This window comes from Nansenia antarctica, assembly GCF_963989245.1.
Source record: "Nansenia antarctica genome assembly, chromosome: 2".
In the NCBI taxonomy this organism is placed as follows: Eukaryota; Metazoa; Chordata; class Actinopteri; order Argentiniformes; family Microstomatidae; genus Nansenia; species Nansenia antarctica.
Window position 1 is genome coordinate 63,020,453 of NC_137675.1, and position 20,316 is coordinate 63,040,768.

Below are 20,316 nucleotides of genomic sequence, written 5' to 3' on the forward strand. Positions count from 1 at the left end.
AAACCAGAAATTCCCTGTGCCAGAGTACCAGTGAACTACAGCGGTAGAATGACAGTTTAATCGTTTTTTAGACTCGGATCTATTCATACAACAAGGGACACAATACTTTCCCGTTTTCTCCATATTGTCAGGGTATTTGAGCCTCGGAAAAGCGCTATATAAATATAATTAATTATTATTATTATTTCTCCATTTCGAAGACAGCGCCTCAGCCAACGTTGGCCCCGGAAACACGTCACGACTTAACAAGCGGATAGCTTCCACAATAATTTCACTACATTCATGGCGCTTTTATAGGAAATGTTTCAAAATCACTGGTCATTTTAATTAGAAATAATGTTGTTATTTCACCTTAGCAAGAACAACATTTTCCAGTATAATGTATTTGAGCATGTTTACAAGAAATGGCCAAAAAAGACAAGAGTCATCCATTTTATTTTGTTAAACATAAATCACTGCATATCACTCAGCAGAGAAATGAAATGAATACAGAAAAATAGATTGGTCCAACTTTAAATTTAACAGGAGGAACAAGCAATGAGCATAATAATTCTGTAAGGCAGTGATACTGAAAGTGGAGATTGCAAACAAATATATATTGAGCTTAGTTGTAAAAATGTACCGTTTGAGATGTATTGGTTCATGTAGAGATATCAAGAGCAAAGCTGCTTCATAACTCGGAACAGCCATATACCCAAGATTCATGCTAGATCTTGATTATTTTCTTACTTTTGTATGTGGTTTCCAATTCAATTTCAGAACCCAGTTATAATCCAACATCTCACTGAGTTGCATCCCTGAGTCAAAAACCGAACTCTAGCAACTGGAGTTCAGTCTTTTTCTCCACTGTCACCGACAGAGAAATTCACATGAAAAAAAAGTGCAGTTAATAAACACTGTATGCATGTCAACCATCACTATGAAAATAGAAAACATTAGCTAACAACAACCCCTTTCAAACGTGGTTTCTAATTTAAGGAACACTTTGAAACCAGAAAAACAGAACAGAAGGAGCATCAGAACAAATCACAGTTCACTTTAAAGATGGCAGAATAATATATGTGGGTATTGTACTATACCTGTGTTGTGGCACTTTGAAGCTATACATATTTTTATTTTTCAAAATATCCACCACTTGCAGACAGGTACAAATAAGTTCTGTGAATAAACATTATTGTAAACATATCAGAGGCCTTTACATACAGTATACAGTTACTGTAAAAGGTGCACAAAGGCAGAGTTAAATTAAAGAGAATGTGTGTCTGGCTGGAGCTATCTTTGACTGCGCTCCTGTTTGAAGGCCACAGTGAACTTCCAGGCTTCGATGGATTGAGACAGGTAGATGGTCTCAGGGAAGAACTCCTCCACGTCAGTGGGAATGTCCAGGTCTTTACGCTCCATGTAGGACACAAGTGTCTCTTTCAGGCTAGAGTAGAAGACAGGAGAGTGAATAATGTGGGTTTCTCAGACACTGAATATGTTCATGATCCTCAGTCACAATAGTACTCCACGTAAGTGAACTGTGTACTGAATATCATTATTGTTTGTGGAAAACAATCTCTTCCATTACTAAAACTTTCAAAAGTCAGCAATGTAGATAAAGAGATGGCTGTCCACAAGCTAGGTCTAATTGGCAGTGTTCCCTTCCTTGAGCGAAAAAACAACAACATGAATGTGTGATCTGCTGTCTTACCCCCAGTCAGGTTTGAAAGTGTCGGGTGCAAAGGGGTTCTTGAGCATCAGCAACAGGAACTCGTGCATCTCCAGCAGGAATGAGTCAGCGCTGCTCTTGGAGAAGAACCCAGTGAGCAACCTGCGCTCCTCCTCTCCCAGAGCCTGTCTGTACTCCTCTGAGATCTCCACAAACGGGTCCTGAAGACGGGGGGAGAAAGAGGGAGAGAATTAGTATTATACAGTTATAACATTAGGATTATATGGTATTCATCAATTGATAGATCATTCTTGACTGATTAACCTGACCAAATGATCATCCGACCCGTTTTTTTCTTTTGTTTTTTAATAACTATTGCCATTTTATCTTGTCGCTGCAATATCGAGGAACCAAAGGCTAAGCATTTTACTCTCTTCTACTTGTATAATGGGATGTAACAATAAACTTGATTCTGATGGACTTCCCGTCCTGTAGCAGTGAAGTGCTGTCTGTTGTCTTACCCTCTTGAGGCGCAGCATGTTCTCTGATTTCAGTGACGTCAAGAGCTGCCACAGGGCCACACAGTGCTTCAGACTGCACCTCTTCAGGGCCTGAGGGCAAGAGGACAAAGCTAAGGTCAGTCCTTCACTGACATTGTTGACCAACTACGCCAGGTAAGGCTCAAACAATGTTACTACAAACTACGACCTCTCATCTCAGATGTGGGGAAATAACATCTCTGCTTATGGGCCATCTCTCTAAAAGATCTCAATAAACATTGTATGTCACAAGCCAATGAGGTATCATAAGATACAAACAGATGTTAGCTACTATTTCACAAACAAAGTTGGCAACAAGAACCAGCTAAAATGAGTGAATGGTAGTTAAGCCTCCAGGCCAGTCTTTCAGATTTAGCAGAGGAAGGAGAATAGTGGAAGCAGAGAGGAGGTGTTATTATATAGGTGTTATTCCCCTGGCAAGAGCAGAAGTAGCAGTACTGTAGCAGATTACTCGAGGGCTGACCTTCAAGATGTGCGGGGCAGTCTGGTCTCCCATCTGCAGCACCTCCTCCAGGTAGTCGGCCAGCTGCATGTGGGGCTCTCCCCCGGTCATAGCCAGGAAGCCCAGGGCCACCTCCACCGTGGACAGGGCCTCACACACATCGCTGTAGGACTGCAGCTCCCCAGCCAGCGCACACAGGGTGAGGGACGCTAGGGGCTCCTGAAAGGGCACAGGAAGAGGTCATAGGCAATGACGGGAGGGGGGGGGTGTCAACTCAATCACATGTTTTCGATTCGATCATATTGCACCATGACTTACTTGTCCAACTTTTTCTTTCACGTCCTTGAGAATGTTTTCATAGTTGCGGTCATGTCTGTTCACCAGTGTTGGAATTCCCTGTAAAAAGGCCCATAGAAATCTATGTATAAAAAAATTGCTCATAACAGCCGTGGTCGTACAGTAATTTCCTCTCGTCTGTCCCTGTACACTCACATTGAGGGTGATGAGGGGTTTGCCCTGGAGGAAGCGGGTGAGGATCTGCTGCTGGATCTTGGGCAGGTCGTACTCATGCAGTGTCTCCTGGCCTCGCTCCATGCTGTACTGACAGTTGGACAGAACCAGAGGCAGCAGGTCCCTCTCCACCTCGTACCGGATCACATGCAGGTCGGTCAGGTCTGCCGGACTCACTGTGTAGCTGGGAGAGGGAGAGAGAGAGAAAGAGAGTGAACCTATATTCTCACTTCAGACAATATGAACAGTGTTCTGTCTCAACATTAGCACGAGGAGTAACAATGTCCAACTATGCTTTGACATACAGTAACGCAATCCGAATGCATACAGAACGATTCGTACCAAGTGGGAAATCGAGAGTAGTCAGTGTAACAACAGCGCCCTCACCTGGTCTCCTCTCCAGTGTGCTTGTCCAAACAGTAGATCAGTTCGTTATGCAGGGCGATAAGGTAGCTGACCAGCGCCGTGGAGCACAGACCAGGACCCTGGCGCCGTGGCAACAACACCTGGAAGGCACTGGTCAGGTCCAGGTCCTCCCGGCAGAACTCACCTGGAATCTTAATCTCACCTGCAGAGCCACAAACGGATTATAATCCAGGTTATAATCCAGACTGCTGGGTTAGGGCTGCAACGAGGCGTAGAGGTGGTGGGGCGGAGTGAGCAGGCTGAAGTTTGGGGGGGTGACCTAAATGATCTGATGCAAGCTGCTATTGGGAGCCAGTGAAGGGTGCGAAGGAGGGGGGTAAGCATGAGAGAATTTTGGGGGGGGTTGAACACCAGATGCGCGGCAGCATTCTGGATGAACTGCAGGTCTACAGGTGTAGGTGCAGGTGTCCTACATTGTTTATCTGTGTATTTACCATTGGTCGCCAGTGACACCCTGAGCTGATTCCATGTCGTCAGGAAGATTTTGATTCTTTTCTCGTACCAGGCAGAGAGGGAGGCTGTGTGAAGATTAAAATAAATAAATAATGATGTCATAAAAATGTTTAAATTACACAAAACACAACATCTCCCCCAGATGATGGAGGATAGAACATAGGGCTAACACAGTTGATTGGTCGGTGTAATACATACAGTATAGTGAGTGATTCAGATGTGACCGTACCTGCTTTCTGACTGTGGAGGAACTCGGCTATGGTGGCGTACGATAGGTCAGTCACATTCTGGAACTTCTTCACCAGCTCTTTCTGCAGGGCCAGGATGTCAGGGAGGAACTTCACAAAACGTAACTCTGCCTCCTAAAACAAATAGCAGGGTCACCGACTAAACACAACCAAATCACACTGCATCTATAGAACTCACTGGTGCACACACACCTGTGACCGTAAACACTACCGATGCTGAACCTGACCAGTTGCAGCCTATAGCCATGGTTGATAAACAAGTTAGAGCCTGAATGTGTCGTTTTAAGTCAGCGATGTCTAGGGAAGGGAATCGAGAACCAATTCCAGTTGAGAACCGGTAACAAATCGTTCGATCCATCTCAATCGTACGCCTCCAAGGTTATCAATTCCTTTTAGCGATGCCGGCATGTTTTTTCGGACAGTTGCGCATTGCATTGATCAGGAATCGATAAGGGAATTGATAAAGAATTGGATTGATAAGCAGAATCGATAATGGCATCGGTATTGATAGCATCTCATCAACTCCCTTCCCTAGTGATGTCTCTTACCCTCTGCAGGAACCTCCAGAGCATGGGCAAGGTGTCTCTGCCGTCATTCTGCTCCACAATGTGGGTAAGGCTGAGCAGAGACACCCTCTCTCTGCAGCTCCACACTGCTGAGCCATGGATCAGGGAGGCCTGGGGCACGGACGTCAGGAACAGGCACGGGTCCCCAAACATCAGCCTCATGATGGGGTTGCAGGACACCCGAGAGTCTCCCCTGATAAATGCATTCACGTCCTTCAGCTGTCTGTCCAGGTGCTGGAGATGAGAGGACAAGGGAAGAGAGAGAGAAATACAAGAGGGTCTTTCTTTGATATCTTATACATTTATCTCTGTTATTCAGTGTCCTTGCAAAATATGTTTTTATTTACTCTTTGTTAAGATGAGGTAAACAAATAGTGTTTATTTTTATTTTTATTCATGATCATCTGTTTTACCTTAAGTTGAGGAGTGATTATGTCATTGCATACTGTCATCTCCCAGCCATTTCGGGCATTTTTGGTGGAGAGGAGATTGTCATAGAGAACAGGCCCTAAGGACAAAATCATAGCATGGACAAGAGTATTCATTTGATTGAGATTCACCTTCATCTTTACCTCAACAAATTCAGAGTTGCTACCTATTGAGAATGTACTGTATGGAAGAAGATCACATTGAAAAGAAAATGTATGAGGGGTGGTTTATCTATTTTGTTACTTAGGGTTAGGATGGCCTGATGTGAATGTCAGGATGTCAGGATGGATCATATGGGGGTTTCCTTACAGTTTCTAGGCTGGTGAGGCTCCAAGAGGCTGTTGATCATCAGGTGGACGGCATTGACCGTGTCATCTGCCCCCTTCCCCAAGGACCTGCTCAGGTGCTCCATGTCCTTCAGCAGGTGAGCCATCAGGAACACATCTGGGTCAGCGACTGGAGGCTTGATGATGGCAGAAATGTGCTAGACAGACAAAGAGAGAGAAAGAAAGAAAGAGAAAGAGATGCAGAGATGAGTATACCCCACAAACAAAACTGTTCCATTTAAATGTCCCTTTAAAGCTTTGTTGGTTTGCTGTGGTCTACCTGTCGGTGACTGCTGGTCCCTAACAGCATGGCCAGGTGAGTGAGCAGGCGGACCAGGTTGAAGGGCACGGGGGACATGTCCTTGGTGTCCCTCATGTCTGGGTTGTCTCTCCGTGTGGGATCCCCTAGGATGTGGCCAGGCTGGGTGCGGTCGCCCCTACAGAAAGGCAACAAACACATTCTCACTCTCCTGTATCATTACAGCATCTACCGAAGCAATTTCTATGATTTATAATCTCAAAGAGAGTCACATTGACTCACTAAGAGCCCAACTCACTGGATCTGAACAGGAGTGAAGCCATGGACAGGTCTGTGGTCGTCCCCTCCTATCTCAGCTCCACAGTCCAGACAACGGCTCCTCTCCATGGGCTGGCCACACTGACGGGGGAGTTGGAGAGAAGAGCAGGAAAAAAGATATAAAGAAAGTAGAATGTTGTGTTTTAACAGCTCAGATATATTCAAGTTAGGCCAAATAGCTAATCCAGAATCAACTGAATGCTACATACCTCACCAATGGTGCAAGGGTGACCATTCGAACAAACTGCGGAAAAGGGTAGAAATATTGATATTTTCGAAAACAACATACAATTTGTCCAATTCATATATGAAAATATGAACAATGATTTCACCATGCCAGTACACTACTTACAGTACCACTGCAACTGTCCCATGGCTTGGTGGGCAACTGCTAGCATGTCCTCCGGCATAGTAGGTAAGAACGCTCCCTATGTACGGACAAAATAAACAACCTTTAATTGACTAATCTGTGATGGAGGGGCAATAGATTAGAGCAGGCAGTATACCCACCTGCATGTTGGCAGGGTCCAGGGCCAGCTTCTGGAGGGGCACCAGTACACCCTGGTTTCCACAGAGCAGGACTGCAGCCAGGTGAACGCTCAGCTCCACCACCACACACTCTGCACCGGAGGCCCCGGGCAGGACACCCAGCCGGTTGGCCACCAAGGCTTGGGCGAAATCCTTCACTTCTGGGCTGGCGAGTACCTTGGAGGCCTGGATGAAAGCCTGCAGTGCTTTGCATTGCTAGGAAATCAATAGGGACATTTAATCAATCAATCAGTCACTCAATCAATCAATCAGACATTGCAGATGGGAGTCTAAGGGATGTCTCTCTGTCTCTCTGAGTAAGAACTTACCTCAGGCTTAGGATGGAAGCTGGGATTGGCCGCTCTGTAAAGAGAGGTGACTTCTCTGAACAGAGCCAACAGCAGGCAAAAGGTCCTCCTCTGTGGCAGACATTTACAACCCTACACGCATACGCACAAAATATTTATTGTAAACACATCCTTTCTGAAGACAGGATACTGTACCTTATAGAAAATCCATTCAAAGACAAACATCATCAAACGACACGCACGCAAAATAATTGGTTTCAACTGCCTTGCTGGCTTTGTTAGTGTTTCAGTTAAGAAGTAAAATAGAACTACAAAAAGTACCTCACAAGCCTTGTCTAATCCCTCTACTTTGCCTTCCATCATTGTCTTGGCAACAGCGTCTCGGATAGTCTTGTAGTCCTCTCCACACACAAGGTACTGGTCTATCTGTGAGCCATCTTGACTCTGGAGGACAGTGAAAACAGAGTGTGGGTAAGAGGTGTTAAATTATCCGATGACTAAAGGATGGTACGGCATCATTTCAAGTTTGACACAGACATTAACTTCCATTAGCCTCCTAAAGGTCTACTCAATGGAAGGGCAAAATTACCTGCTGCAGAACCTCGTCGGGGAACAGCCAGAGGACATCAGCCATTTTTAGGAGTTTCTGGACAAAATCCACTCCACGCTGGCTGGAGATCTTGCGGATCAGGTAAACCCGGTACCAGTCATTCCCACTGTGCCTACACAGGTCCATTATGCTGGTCAGGAACTCTGCACTTCCATCCTGGAATACCTCCTGGGATCCTATTGGACCGTAATGGGAGAGAGAAGTGGAACATGACAACAAATGTAATTGAGTGGAAGGCTGAGAAGGCTATATAGATGACAAATATCACTGAATTATCACTGATTTCTTTTATTTAGTTTTTTTTTTACTGTTGTGCATTGACCATTAAATTCCAAGATTAATTATCTTGAGCATACATTCCACATGCTAAAGTGGATTGTTTGGGGTCATTCTGAAACATCAAGGTTACGTACCTGCAGGAGCCAGTCTATTCACTAGCAGACCTGTAGCCATATCCAGACCCATGCGCACCCTGGCCACCTGCTGCAAGTACTCTACAGTGGCCTCCTGGGCAGACGCAGCGTCAGAGTGTAGGAAGTCCCCAAGGAAGGCCTTCTCATCCTGCAGACATGCCTGCAGCTCCGCCATGGTGTAGCACTGCATCTTCTCAAACATGGAATCCTGGGGGGTGTGACAACACTCCAAAAATGTAATGAAACTCAAACCAATATACCTGTATTCATATTCATTTGAGACGTACTGAATACAACCAATGTGAAGAACTGTTCAATGTGACATTTGTATATACCTCCAGGCAGTTGATGTATAGGGAATAAAGTTCTGTTTTGTCTGCTTCGTCCAAGATGTTGCTCTGCTCAACTGCTGTCAGGTGCTGCTGCAGGTAGCCTTTGACATCATCAAAGCTTAAAGACAATAAAAAAGCAACAATTTAATCAAAACCGTCCATAATACTTACAGTGTTTCCCATACATACAGTACACAAGACTGTGGCAGGCATCCATTGTCTAACTTGTCCCGCCTTAAGGTCAATGCACACGGCGTGCGATTTTGTCGCACGACAACATTCGATTCTCAATTCACACCACCGCTGTGTGCATTGGGCTATAGTCCAGGGCTCGACAGTGCGACTGTTTTGGTCGCATTTGCGAGTGAATATATTTCTGTGCGACTTGGAAATACATTCAATCGCACCAGTGCGACTAAAAGGCTGCTGAACTGTCATGCGCAGTCAAACTTATGTGTATAAGCGATGAGGGAATAAAAACTGTGAACAGAAACGCGTGTCGCAGAAATGCTTCACGCGAGTCCTATATGCGCTTAAAATGCGCATAATGGGTATATGGGATACAGCTCTCATAGTTCGTAGCGCTGTGTTTTGTTAGCTGCTAGCTGCTAGCAGCGTTTGCTTCCGGTTTCATTACAAAGAGGTTAACCCTATATGTGCCTGACGTCTAACAACATTCAAATGACTCTAACTTCATCTTTTTTCGGATTTCAATGTATGACACATCATTTGAAAGCTTATGATCCGTAGTTCCAGTCAACAGCAAGTCACATTTGAAAGTGTTTATGTAATTTTTTTACATTTGAAAGTGTTTTTTGTTTATATATATTTATATTATACAATTTACCAGTCATATTCTGGAATGTGTCTAAATGTTAAAGTTCCATAAGTATAAGCAAAATAAAGTAACAGTTTGTAAATAAATAGTAGCATTTAAAAAAAAAAAAACTAACCGTGACCCAAAAACCGAGGTTCATACCGAACCGTGGGCCAACTGAAATTAATATTCTTACTTCCCCTTTACATTGTGTGAGTCTCCATTATTAATTTATTTTTGAGCCGGTTATGATCATTTTGATATGTTATGATTATGATAATTTGTTGTCGTTGTTGACGAAAATTGCGCAATTTTCATTGTGCTACTGAAATTCTTGGTGTGCTACTAAATTTTTCAACATGGTAGCACAGTGCTACCTGGGGAAAAGGTAAGCGTCAAGCCCTGCTATAGTCTCATAATGAACTAAAAAACTATTTTTAGTGGGGGGGTTTTCTTCTTCCCCCCCCCCCCACAGTCGACAATTTCAGTCAAGACTTATTAAAAAGCGGGCAACCAGCCCTAGCTAACCACTCACCTATACTTGAGAAGGAGTTTGAGCACCACCGACCGAACTACTGGATTCTTGTCCACAGAGTCATCAAAGGGAGAGAGCGCCTTGGTCAACATCTGACGATGACGACCTGAGCAAAAGGAAAACTGTTTACATACACATGTGCACGCGCACGCACACACGTGCACACACACACACACACACAGACACCACACACACACACACACACACACACACACTACCTGCGACGATGGGGACAGAGGTAGCCTCCACCATGAGGAAGGACAACAAGTGGAGGATGATGGATCTACAGGGAGGAGAGTTGTCCTTGAAGCACACGGTAGACACCAGGTCTATGAAGAAGGAGTTGCACTGCTTCCTGAACTGGGCATTCTGTTTGATTAGAATCCTACACAATAAACAAAACAACAAAACAATTAACACAGGTAATATACATAATATAATATATATATATACAATTAACACAGGTAATATACATAATATAATATATATATATATACAATTAACACAGGAAATATAAAACAACAAAACAATTAACACAGGTAACAACACAGGTAACAACATATATATATATATATATATATATATGACATATATATGATATTAAATTACCTCATGAAAGTCTAAAATGACTTTACAAGCATGTCATTGGCGATTAAAAAGGGGATTAACAAATAGGTCTATTGTGTCTGAGATTAATTTTCTCATCAATGTGAATGTGCCTACCGTATTTCCTCAGAGGGCCTCAGGACAAAGTCGCCTGCGACGTCCTGCATGCAGAGAGGACAATACATCTGACCTGGGATGAGCCACTGTCTGATGCAGGACAGGCAGTAGATGTGGCCACAAGACAGGCTGAGGGGGTCCTGTGGGTCACCCATACACACAGGGCATGGCTGAAGGCCAAACCTGAAACAGACAGGAGGGTCACACTTCCATTAACCAGTCTAGTCTACCTTATCCTATGACCAGTATCCCTCCGCTTCGTCATATGATTCTAATGCACACCTGCAGGCAGAGTAGGAGAGAGCAAATAAGATTGGGTCGGGTACCTGAAGATGCGTTCGACCGCTCCATCTTTGCAGGCTTTGAGTATGCCAATCACTGCCTCAAACGGCTGCTCCATCTTTAGGTCAGAGTTCTTCTCCAGTACCTTGATGGGACAAAGACAATGTAGCATTTCAGTATAAAACACATTCTGCTGCAATTAGTTGAACTCATCAGATTAGAGGCACCGGAGAGTGGATCAGACCATACTTACTTGGCCCAACCCTCGTGTGTGCTCTAGAACAAGAGGTTTCAGGTTCTTCTCCACTGCCTCAATGCTTAGCAGCATGTGCTGCACAAACAGAGACAGGGAGAAGATGCGGTTCCATCCGGTCCTATAAGGAACCACAAAACAGCAACTTATTAGGCTTAACAGCAACTTATTCTGTTGAAATGATAACAAACAGCAACCACAAAAACATAAATAAGTGTACTTAGCATTTGAAAATACACAGCACAATGACTACTTGTCAAGACCTACAGTATATGTGGAAAGAGAACACTCCATCTCAATCATACTGTATTCTCACTGTCCCAGATAGTTTTAAACTTTTCTTTGTACAGAGAATTTAAACTCTTAAACTCACTGGACTCTGTGGACCATTGCCTTGCTTCTCTCCCCATAGTGCTGTCGGCTCTCCTCAGAGCAAACCAGCTCGACGGGGACTTGGAGCTTCTTGACCTGTCTGAGCCAGGCTAGCCGCTGGGGGTCTGTGTCCAGAGCTTCGGGCTCCAAGTACTCCACACACGCCACAGCTGCATACACATCCAGCATCTGGTAGTGAGAGACAGAGTCAATACAATTCAACAATCCAAAATAAACATATGTGACAGCAGCTGGTGAAACCGGGAACAAGTCGGCAACCAATCAAATTGTTCAGACTTTTATTCTGAGAAAAGTAAATAAATGTCAACGTTGTTGAAAACAACGGATTCGGTGAGTAATCCCCACTACTACAACACTAGCTCTGTTAGCAGGCTCACAAAACAAACTGTGTTAGTTGACTAGCGTGTGTGTAATTGATTTTCAACAACGCTGAAATTTATTTGAATTTTTCGGAATAAAAGTCTGAACATTTGATCGGCTGCCGACTTGTTCCCGGTTTCACCAGCTGCTGTCACATATTTTAAATGCACTTGCAAGCCAACAGCATGAAGTTGTGCTCTGTCACTGTTCAAGTTATTCACTGTTAGTCACCGATATTCAATAGCGTAGGGACAGATGGAAAGTCAAAGTCTTACCATCTCCACCCCCCCATTTGTGTTCCTAAGTAGGGCTTTAGCCACTTTGGGCTCAAAGCTGATCATTCTGGAGAGGTTCTGCAGGCGATTCTTAAACTCATGGTAGGCAGCATGGATCCAGGGCAGTGACGTCACCTCTTTATCCATTGCTTCATGACGCAGTCGCAACTCGTTCACACAGGAGTTCATGGCCGCAGAGAGAAGCTATAAGGTTTGAGCACACATCATTTTCAGATATCACTTCAATACCTCTGAATATAATATATTATAAGCTGATCTTCTGAAAATACTTTTTGACTGTAAAAACAGAAAATTATACCTGTAGGTCCTCCTGACAGGTCACGTTCATTGTCATAGAGATAAAGTCCTGCAGGTATCTGTGGAAAAATTCTGTCTGCATCTCCATGTCTGCTTTTGCTATGTAGCGGCCAAGTGGGGTCTTCCCAAAGAACTCTTCAAACTGGGTTTGGGTATGGCCTGTTATAGACAAACAATCATTTAGTTAAATGCAGAGGAATAAGATGCTTGGAGAAAAATGAACCAAAACATACAGTAGAGTTTACACTATGTTTCAGATAAGATTATCTGACATTCTACCTTCTCGTTGTAGAGCGTGAACCCAGAGTTCATCGAGGTAGTCTTTGATCCTCCAGCTGAAAGGCATGCTGCAGCCAATGTGCTTGTCTAGGGCAATGTAATTCTGTACCAGGATGGTCTTTAACTCAGAACTGTGACAAAGAGAGATTGATTTAGAATGGAATGAGAGCGTAGAGCTACCAGCATTCTTGAGTTATAGACCACATACAGTAGAAGATGGCCTCTTAGAACATAATGAACAATGAGGACACTTACTTGCGGTCCACTCTCACGTAGGGAACATCCAGTAATTTATCATTCCTGAAGATGTCCAACCACAGCATTTTCACAGACTCTCCTGAGTTGGTGTCCAACAGGATGTCAAGGTTACGATCGCGGTCAATGACAGAGACCAGCTGAGCCAGGAAGGGAACTACCACAGCCTGGACACACTTCCATAGGGTGTGTCTGTTATGGAACAACAATAGTTTAGTGGGGCCATTGTTGGACAACAGTGAATCAAATGAACGGTTATTTCTTTCCAAATAGCTTTCCTGGGGAATTTCCCTGCTTTCCTGCAAAAGTAGATTAGGTGAATCAGGTCTTACCTGAATGTCCCCCCCTCCTGCAAGGCATCAATGTTGGACGCCTCCTTCATAACCCAGTTGTTTGATGAGAGGGTGTTGCCATCATGGGTCATCAGCAAGGAGTGAAGGCGCCTCTTCACAGTTCTCAGAAATGTAGCTATTCATAAACATTAATAATCAGTGTGATTATAAGCATGAATGGATTGTATAACATGATATAACTGCTACCGAGTACTCCTACCTTTTATTTCCTCGTTGTCATTCAGGAGTGTTAGTAGGATCTCCACTCTCCTGGTACTGCGGATCCCACCATCCATCTGGTCCCTGAGCATGCCCACTGCGCTCTGCACACAGCTACGCACCAGCGCTGTGGTGTCTAGAACAGTCTCCCATCCCTGCGGTAGGGTGACAGGGAAGGAACATAAAAAATGTGATGTGTGCTCATTTACAATTTATTCATTTAGCAGACACTTTTATCCAAAGCGACTTACCATTAGAGATTACAGGGACAGACTCCCTGGAGTAATTTAGGTCTAAGTGCCTTACTCAAGAGCACACTAGTGGTGGTGCTCCCAGGTGGAATTTTTTTACTCATGATCTTGTGACCAGTCCAACTCACTAGCCACCACTACCCACCACTGCTCAAAAACAACAATGGTTATGTGCACATCATTTTCCAATAGCAATTGGGGATTACTCACTGGTTGGTCTTCCTGCTCCATTTGATGTTGCTCTGTCTCAATGTACATGTCATCTATCTCCATCGCTGTGCAAAAATACAAAGTGCCCTTGTAATAATTTGTCAAAAAGTAAGTTCATTCTTTCACGATTAACAATATCACAGTGTAACGTTTTCATTAAAACCTTTAACTACCTTCAGGCTGTTCCTTCTTTTCCTCAAACAGCTGACTGATTGTCAGGTTTCGCAAGGTTTTGATATCTGACACGATATCTTTGGATCTTCTGAGGTCATCAATATGAACTGACCTCCAAGGACCTAAAGAGAAAAATCATCACCTTAAAACGTATTAAACTTAAACTTAAATTAAATTAAAACTTAAATTAAACTTAAACTTGATTATCTTCTGTTTTCTTATCACATTATCTAATTTCCATGTGTTAAAGCTACATTCATAATAACTACTGATCAACTCACCTCCATGAAATCCAACATAGGAAGTTCCTCCTTCCATCCGTGGCAGTTTGGTAATGAAGTAGACAAACACCTTGCCTCCCATCTCCTCTGTTCTTGTCTTGTTGATTTCGTTTATAGCTGAGTACCTAAGAGAAAAGAAAACATACTTAAAATCCCATTTAGTTGTACAGTATATCATGAAATAAGATTTAATTAAAACTTAACCTACTTTGCAGATGCAATGAGATTTGCACTGTGAGATGTTTCATCCAAATCAGACTGCATTATGAGTATTTTGTTGCCAGATGCATTCTTTCTCCCCGCTCCCAATGTTAGAAAATGCCTAGAATTACAGTACAGTTTAAAGGTGTTGACAATTTACATGGTGTCAAAATGGAGGAAATAAACATATTTTTTTGATTTGCATTATGTATTAGGGGTGGGACAAAATATCGATACAGCGATTATCGTATCATGGCCTCTTGCGATACGATTATCGTTTCACGTGGCAAAAAAACATTTTTCTTAATTAGTGTGCAAGTTTTTTTTAGAGTTAGGTAAAGGGGTACGCAAGCCAGTCTAGGGCTGCGTTCGTAAATTCGCTCTGAGAGCACCGGAGGGCACACTGGGCTCAACGTCATAAAGGGACCAAGTAATTTGATTGGACAAGAGGCATTCCATGACTGCTGATCAGATTTCCAGGGCGAATTTACGAACTCAGCCTAGGGCTAAACCACTCGCAGACTATTTTTTTTTCTTAACACGAAACTTTAAGTTTTAAAGTACCCACTCGATATAATAAACAACAGTTTAACGATCACTAAATACTTGTAATTTGTGGATAGGATTCACTATTCTCGTTTGCCATAGGCTACTGGTAAGGGAGACTTTTGTAAATACTTTCGTTTTGGGACGTGTTCGTGTTTGGGGCTGTGTGATCATCTAATTATGTGTAGTTATGTGTTTCTAGCATGTCGATGTTCTATCAGCATGTTGTGATGTTATAAAAATTAAGAAGATGAATGGCTGAAATGACGCTAAGCGGGGAAAAACAAATACGACATCTAAAGTCTGGAACAGTGTTGCCAACTCCTCTGTAATGGAAGTAGCTGTTGGCTCTCCCAAAAGTAGCTAGAAGTAGCTAGATGACGTATTCAACTCATTTGCATAATATGCAAATCTGAAAGGCTAAATTAATAGAAAAAGGCTGACCAGGTTTACAAACTAACTATTTACGTATTTACAAACTTAACCTAAACTATATGTTTTTACTGAGCGGGTGGACCTGAGAGGGTGCGACTCGTGCGAGAGACTGACTGAGACAGAGTGAACCGTTTGAGGGATTTTTGAGTGTGAAACTAAAAGACAGAGTGAATATTATTTAAACAAAAACATATCTACAAATATTATACTGAACTGTACAAAATCATTGTTGTGATTGGACGTTAGCTACGCACACGCGATTCATTTGCAGGCAGCTCTTGCTCAGAGCGGTCCGCTGCAGCGAGGCTGCTATCAGACTGGCCGCGTGAGTGAGTATTGAGGGAGAGGAGGAGACGGCAACCCTCACTGTAGGCTAACCTCGCGTCACCAGGCTCTCTCCAGGGAGACTGTAGGGCTACTCGTCTCTCCTAAGCTCGGTTGTAACGTGAACCGCGGAACACGGGTTATGTTAGATGCTTTACAATAATTCCCCAAATGACCAGAAAAGGTAGCTAGATTTGTCGCTGGTCGCTTTTGACTAATTAAGTCGCCACGGGGGTCTGGAAAGTCGCCAGATATAGCGACAAAGTCGCCAAGTTGGCAACACTGGTCTGGAACGATTATATTTCAAGGTATAAAACAAGGCTTCGCTTTAACTCCCCGAGGGCTACGACTATTACCAAGTCTATCACTGGGTTTATTTGCAAGGACCTTCGCCTGTACAGAGTTGTGTTAAACGAAGATTTCTGCCGAATGCTGCCAACATTGGAACCACGTTATGAAATACCAGTTAACACAGATATTGTGATGTATCGTTGATGAATTGCCTTACAATGTATCGATTATAGCAGAATTTATGTACTGCGATACTATCAATACGGGAGGCAAAATATCGTACGGTTATCGATACGTGAGTTACCTTGCGATTCCCACCCCTACCATGTATGGAGAATTAAAAATGTCAAAGACACACACCTGATCTTCTTAAGGAAAGAGTGCTCTGTGTCAAACTGCGGCAGGGAGAGAACCTCCACATTGTGCACCATCTCTTCCAGTGGTCCAATATCTGATGCTGTCAAAAGCCTAGAAAATGTTGTCACCTGGGGAAGTTAAGATATAACTTAGAAGTGGATAAATTAAAGTACCGAGGTAAAATGTACTAAATGAATACAACAATTAGTTACCTCTGTGAAAGATGAATGGCACAGGTCATCCTGATGTGTTTGACAGAAGATGAAGTCTGCCAAAGAGCTGTGCTTCTGCTCCTCGAAGTAGATCCTTGCCAATTGTTCACTCTCAACTTTGGGGAAAGCTGTACAGTCCAGCCGCACCACAGAGTCTGGGGTGGCACAGTTCAGCAGTACGAGTTTGGCCTCTTCCAGGAGTCTTCTTTGGGGCTCTGAAACATCCATATCTTCCCTCTGTTTCTCTGTCACTTGAAGGACAACAGAAGCACATGTGTCCGAATGGAAGCCAATGAAGACATCAGGTGGTAAGTAATTGTATGTCTGAGGTGCCATTGAGTGTTGGTTGCTGAGAACCACAAACTTCCCAACCCATCTTTCCAACTCTTTAACAACTCTCCTTTGTTCACTTTTGAGGACAGTGTGGATGTCCAGGTAATGTTTCTCAAGCCTGTTGATGAGAGGGATTGGGAACTGTCTGTAGACCACCTCTTTTTCCTCAATAACGATGAGTCTGAAGTCTTTGTGCACTCTGCATTTCACACGATGGGTTCCCAGTCCTAGGTCAACATACTTCTGTCCTCCGAGGCAGACATAGTATTGGTTGAGAGCATCATAGAGACTTTCATAGAGGTTTTGCAAGTTCAGGAGCACAACGGTTCGGCCAGTCTCCATGCAGATTTTCACTCTGTTAATGTTGCGGCAGATCTGGGTGTACTCCTGGTCCTTTGGGAAGCTTGACCCAAAGATGATCTCTGGTTGGCAGCTCTCAGAGAAGAAGGTCTGCTGTAGGATCTGAAGAGCTGCATAGTTTTTTGTCAGAACCAACAGGTAGCGGCACTCTTCCTCCTGACCAATTGCTAAGATGTTTTGTCTGACCAGCTCAATGGCACTGATACTCTCTAGATTACGTTTGATCTGCAGCCTTTTAGTGAAGACTGTGACTGCGTCCACATCATCTCTTCCACTGAAGTTTCTCAGCACCGCCTCCACTATCTTCTCTGCACTGGGAGTCTGTTCAGAGGCCTTGGTGACTGCGAAAACCATCTTGATCAAGCTGTAGTAGTCACGCAAGCCAAAGAAACCTTTGCCCTGTTTATGACAGATGTTTAGGTAGGCCCTGGCAAAGGGTTGGAAGAAATCCCTGACCTTTTCCAAAATCATTGTGTCGGATGAGCATATGCCTTTAGCACTCTCAATCAGCTCCTTCTCATCAGGGTCACCACGTGAAACAAAGATGCCTCTGTTCATTTTAGCAGGATCCAATGCCCAGTTGGAAATGCCAATGAATCCAACCTTTTTGTGCGGTAAAGGCTCATCGTCAATGCATCCTTCTTCAAGCAAAGGATGGAGGGTTTTCAGGGGCATTTTGGGCGAGTCCTCAGCCAGGCCAATTTCATCCAGCACCACCACAGATATGTACTCACTCAGATTCTTTCCCTCCTGGAAACGACCACATTGTTTGAATGTGTTGATGATGCCGTCCGGTGTGGAGTGGGGGCTGCACTGAAAGGACACCAAGTGAATCTGTTTCAGCCTTCTGTAGAGATCAGAGTGAGCAGCTTGGCCCTGCATAGCATCTGCTACCAAGGTCTTAGACAGGGATTTTGAGCTTCCAGGTTTTCCAACCAGAAAGAGGGGGATTCTCAGCTCAATGCAGATTACCATCATGAAGACATTTTCTTTTAGGGCATTGTTTCGTGCAATCGTTTCGCCAAGGGGCACTCCACTCAGAAAGAGATCCTGCATAAGTGAGATTTCCTGCATCACTTTCAATGGGCTGTATGTTTCTGTCAAATATTTGCAGATTCTCTGTCTGTACTTCTCTTTGTTTTCCAAGCAGGCATGGTAGCACACTCCGACAGATATCACCAGAGACCACAAAACTGGATCTCTTTCTTCCTGGTCCCTCTGGTTTCTTTCATTTCTCTCTGCATTTTGATTGCTCTTGAAATGCCTCAGCGCAGCAAACAGCATCTTATGGTTTTTGTAAAACCACACAAAGGCCAGCATGCAACGTTCTACGTCCCTCAGACTAACAAAGCTGCATTCATCTTTCCTTGTCCTCATGTACTTCTGTGAGGCAGACAGGACATCTGTGATCAATGTGGCATATCCTACATTGATTGTGTTGGTCTCAACCACCCTCTGTACTATTTGCTGGATGTACATTTTCTCAGTGTGATCATTGAGCTGTCCAAAGTCCCACACTAGAGGGATCATGCTGGGGGGCAAAGCCTGTACTCTATACACCAACTGCCGGAGAGGGATGGATCCAAGCTTTTGGTCAGTCTCTTCAGCTCTGACTCGGTATCCAAGGCCAGCTGATTCCAACCTCTGAATCATCTCATCTGTGTGTTTTCTGTAAGGGTTGCATGCAGCAATAATTTGCAAGCCACAGTGTGGTGTCAAAAGTTCTCCTTCAACAGTTTTGTCACATAGAACCTCCTTGATACTGCTGATGGCTTCTGTTGTGTTGGCCTCATCAAAGAAGAGAACAGAATCAAAGCCATAGTCTTGCTTGTTGGTAAATGCAATGGCTTCAGCATCTCTGACTTTTGTGTAAATCATGTCTGAGCTTGTTCCTCCATGCACTTTCACTAGCTTCATATTCTCAGTGGCCACTCCGCCCCTTCGAAGTTCACAAAGGAATCTGATGAGCCTCGTCTTCCCACATCCTGTCTCCCCCATGATTATGACAGGGATGCCACACCGGAACCGCATGTGAATTGCCAGCATCTTCAGTATGTTGTCTGTGGTGAGCTCATACGTTTCATCAGGATCAAGAGGCCACTGGAGCCCCAAAACATTACAAATGCGTTCGATTTTCTCCCCTCTGGGCATTTGATCAAAGTTGATGTTGAAGGGGACTCTCTGTAGGGTGAGGCCCTCATACAACTCTCTTGTCATGATGTTTCTTTTAATCACCTTTTTTGTGGATGGATCAATGGCATCAACTCCGTTCTGTTCATTGGGCTGTAAGTGGAAGCCAATGAAAGTCATGGACACATGGTCGTCATTGAAGAAGATGTATGGATGTGGTTCTGACTCCCATCTTTTCCTGATCCGGAATGGAGCCAAGTCTTCATCATTGACCCCAGTTAGGTCCATCTGCTGCCTCCCAGGGCTCTGATCAGAGATGCTGAGGGATGGAGTGGCAAAGTCCTTGGCCATCATAATCATGAAGTCCACTACAAAGGTCTTGAATCCCTGGAGCGTGTCCCCTGTGAAAGTGGCATCACAGAAAACTGATGTCTCACAGTCACGCAGCTGAAGGTTTAGAAACCATGCAAAGTTTCTCAACTCTGCCCATGATGGATCCATGATGCCACAGTAAACAAAAAGCATCTGTAGACATTCTACGTAAGTCCCTTCAACTTCATTGTACATGAAGGTATCTAGGTTGATGTGGTTATGGAACCGTGTCAGATACTGATATGGTCTTTGGAAGGCTTCACTCCTGAACTCTTGATCATCCATAAGTGGGTCTTCAGACTTCACAACGGAGTGATCTTCTTGACACCTCATATCCAGCTCTAGAACCTCTTTTGGTGGGCGGCAGAAGATGTTTGGGAACACATCCAGGAATGTTGAGTCAACACTTGCAGTCTGTG

General features: G+C 43.9%; 1 protein-coding gene across 1 annotated transcript in view; it reads right to left on the bottom strand.

Moving 5' to 3' along the window:
• Positions 1 to 508: 508 nt before the first annotated feature.
• The window catches only part of LOC308150414 (E3 ubiquitin-protein ligase rnf213-alpha-like), a 33,486-nt gene continuing 13,678 nt past the window's right edge, over positions 509 to 20,316 (bottom strand). Inside the window, exons 28-67 of the mRNA XM_080523248.1 lie at positions 16,703 to 20,311; positions 16,494 to 16,618; positions 14,545 to 14,658; positions 14,337 to 14,461; positions 14,055 to 14,177; positions 13,882 to 13,946; positions 13,422 to 13,575; positions 13,202 to 13,337; positions 12,870 to 13,061; positions 12,615 to 12,745; positions 12,337 to 12,494; positions 12,018 to 12,221; positions 11,363 to 11,550; positions 10,990 to 11,110; positions 10,781 to 10,881; positions 10,455 to 10,637; positions 9,950 to 10,116; positions 9,732 to 9,837; positions 8,383 to 8,497; positions 8,048 to 8,255; positions 7,614 to 7,810; positions 7,346 to 7,468; positions 7,046 to 7,156; positions 6,699 to 6,932; positions 6,541 to 6,616; positions 6,398 to 6,432; positions 6,169 to 6,269; positions 5,892 to 6,048; positions 5,595 to 5,769; positions 5,270 to 5,364; positions 4,839 to 5,090; positions 4,272 to 4,404; positions 4,024 to 4,107; positions 3,551 to 3,731; positions 3,146 to 3,347; positions 2,972 to 3,049; positions 2,675 to 2,872; positions 2,173 to 2,262; positions 1,694 to 1,872; positions 509 to 1,426 (exon numbers count right to left, since the gene is read on the bottom strand). Of these exons, the coding sequence (XP_080379374.1) occupies positions 1,273 to 1,426; positions 1,694 to 1,872; positions 2,173 to 2,262; positions 2,675 to 2,872; positions 2,972 to 3,049; positions 3,146 to 3,347; positions 3,551 to 3,731; positions 4,024 to 4,107; positions 4,272 to 4,404; positions 4,839 to 5,090; positions 5,270 to 5,364; positions 5,595 to 5,769; positions 5,892 to 6,048; positions 6,169 to 6,269; positions 6,398 to 6,432; positions 6,541 to 6,616; positions 6,699 to 6,932; positions 7,046 to 7,156; positions 7,346 to 7,468; positions 7,614 to 7,810; positions 8,048 to 8,255; positions 8,383 to 8,497; positions 9,732 to 9,837; positions 9,950 to 10,116; positions 10,455 to 10,637; positions 10,781 to 10,881; positions 10,990 to 11,110; positions 11,363 to 11,550; positions 12,018 to 12,221; positions 12,337 to 12,494; positions 12,615 to 12,745; positions 12,870 to 13,061; positions 13,202 to 13,337; positions 13,422 to 13,575; positions 13,882 to 13,946; positions 14,055 to 14,177; positions 14,337 to 14,461; positions 14,545 to 14,658; positions 16,494 to 16,618; positions 16,703 to 20,311 (9,180 nt within the window). The 3' untranslated portion in view covers positions 509 to 1,272. The remainder of the gene's footprint in view (positions 1,427 to 1,693; positions 1,873 to 2,172; positions 2,263 to 2,674; positions 2,873 to 2,971; positions 3,050 to 3,145; positions 3,348 to 3,550; positions 3,732 to 4,023; positions 4,108 to 4,271; positions 4,405 to 4,838; positions 5,091 to 5,269; positions 5,365 to 5,594; positions 5,770 to 5,891; positions 6,049 to 6,168; positions 6,270 to 6,397; positions 6,433 to 6,540; positions 6,617 to 6,698; positions 6,933 to 7,045; positions 7,157 to 7,345; positions 7,469 to 7,613; positions 7,811 to 8,047; positions 8,256 to 8,382; positions 8,498 to 9,731; positions 9,838 to 9,949; positions 10,117 to 10,454; positions 10,638 to 10,780; positions 10,882 to 10,989; positions 11,111 to 11,362; positions 11,551 to 12,017; positions 12,222 to 12,336; positions 12,495 to 12,614; positions 12,746 to 12,869; positions 13,062 to 13,201; positions 13,338 to 13,421; positions 13,576 to 13,881; positions 13,947 to 14,054; positions 14,178 to 14,336; positions 14,462 to 14,544; positions 14,659 to 16,493; positions 16,619 to 16,702; positions 20,312 to 20,316) is intronic.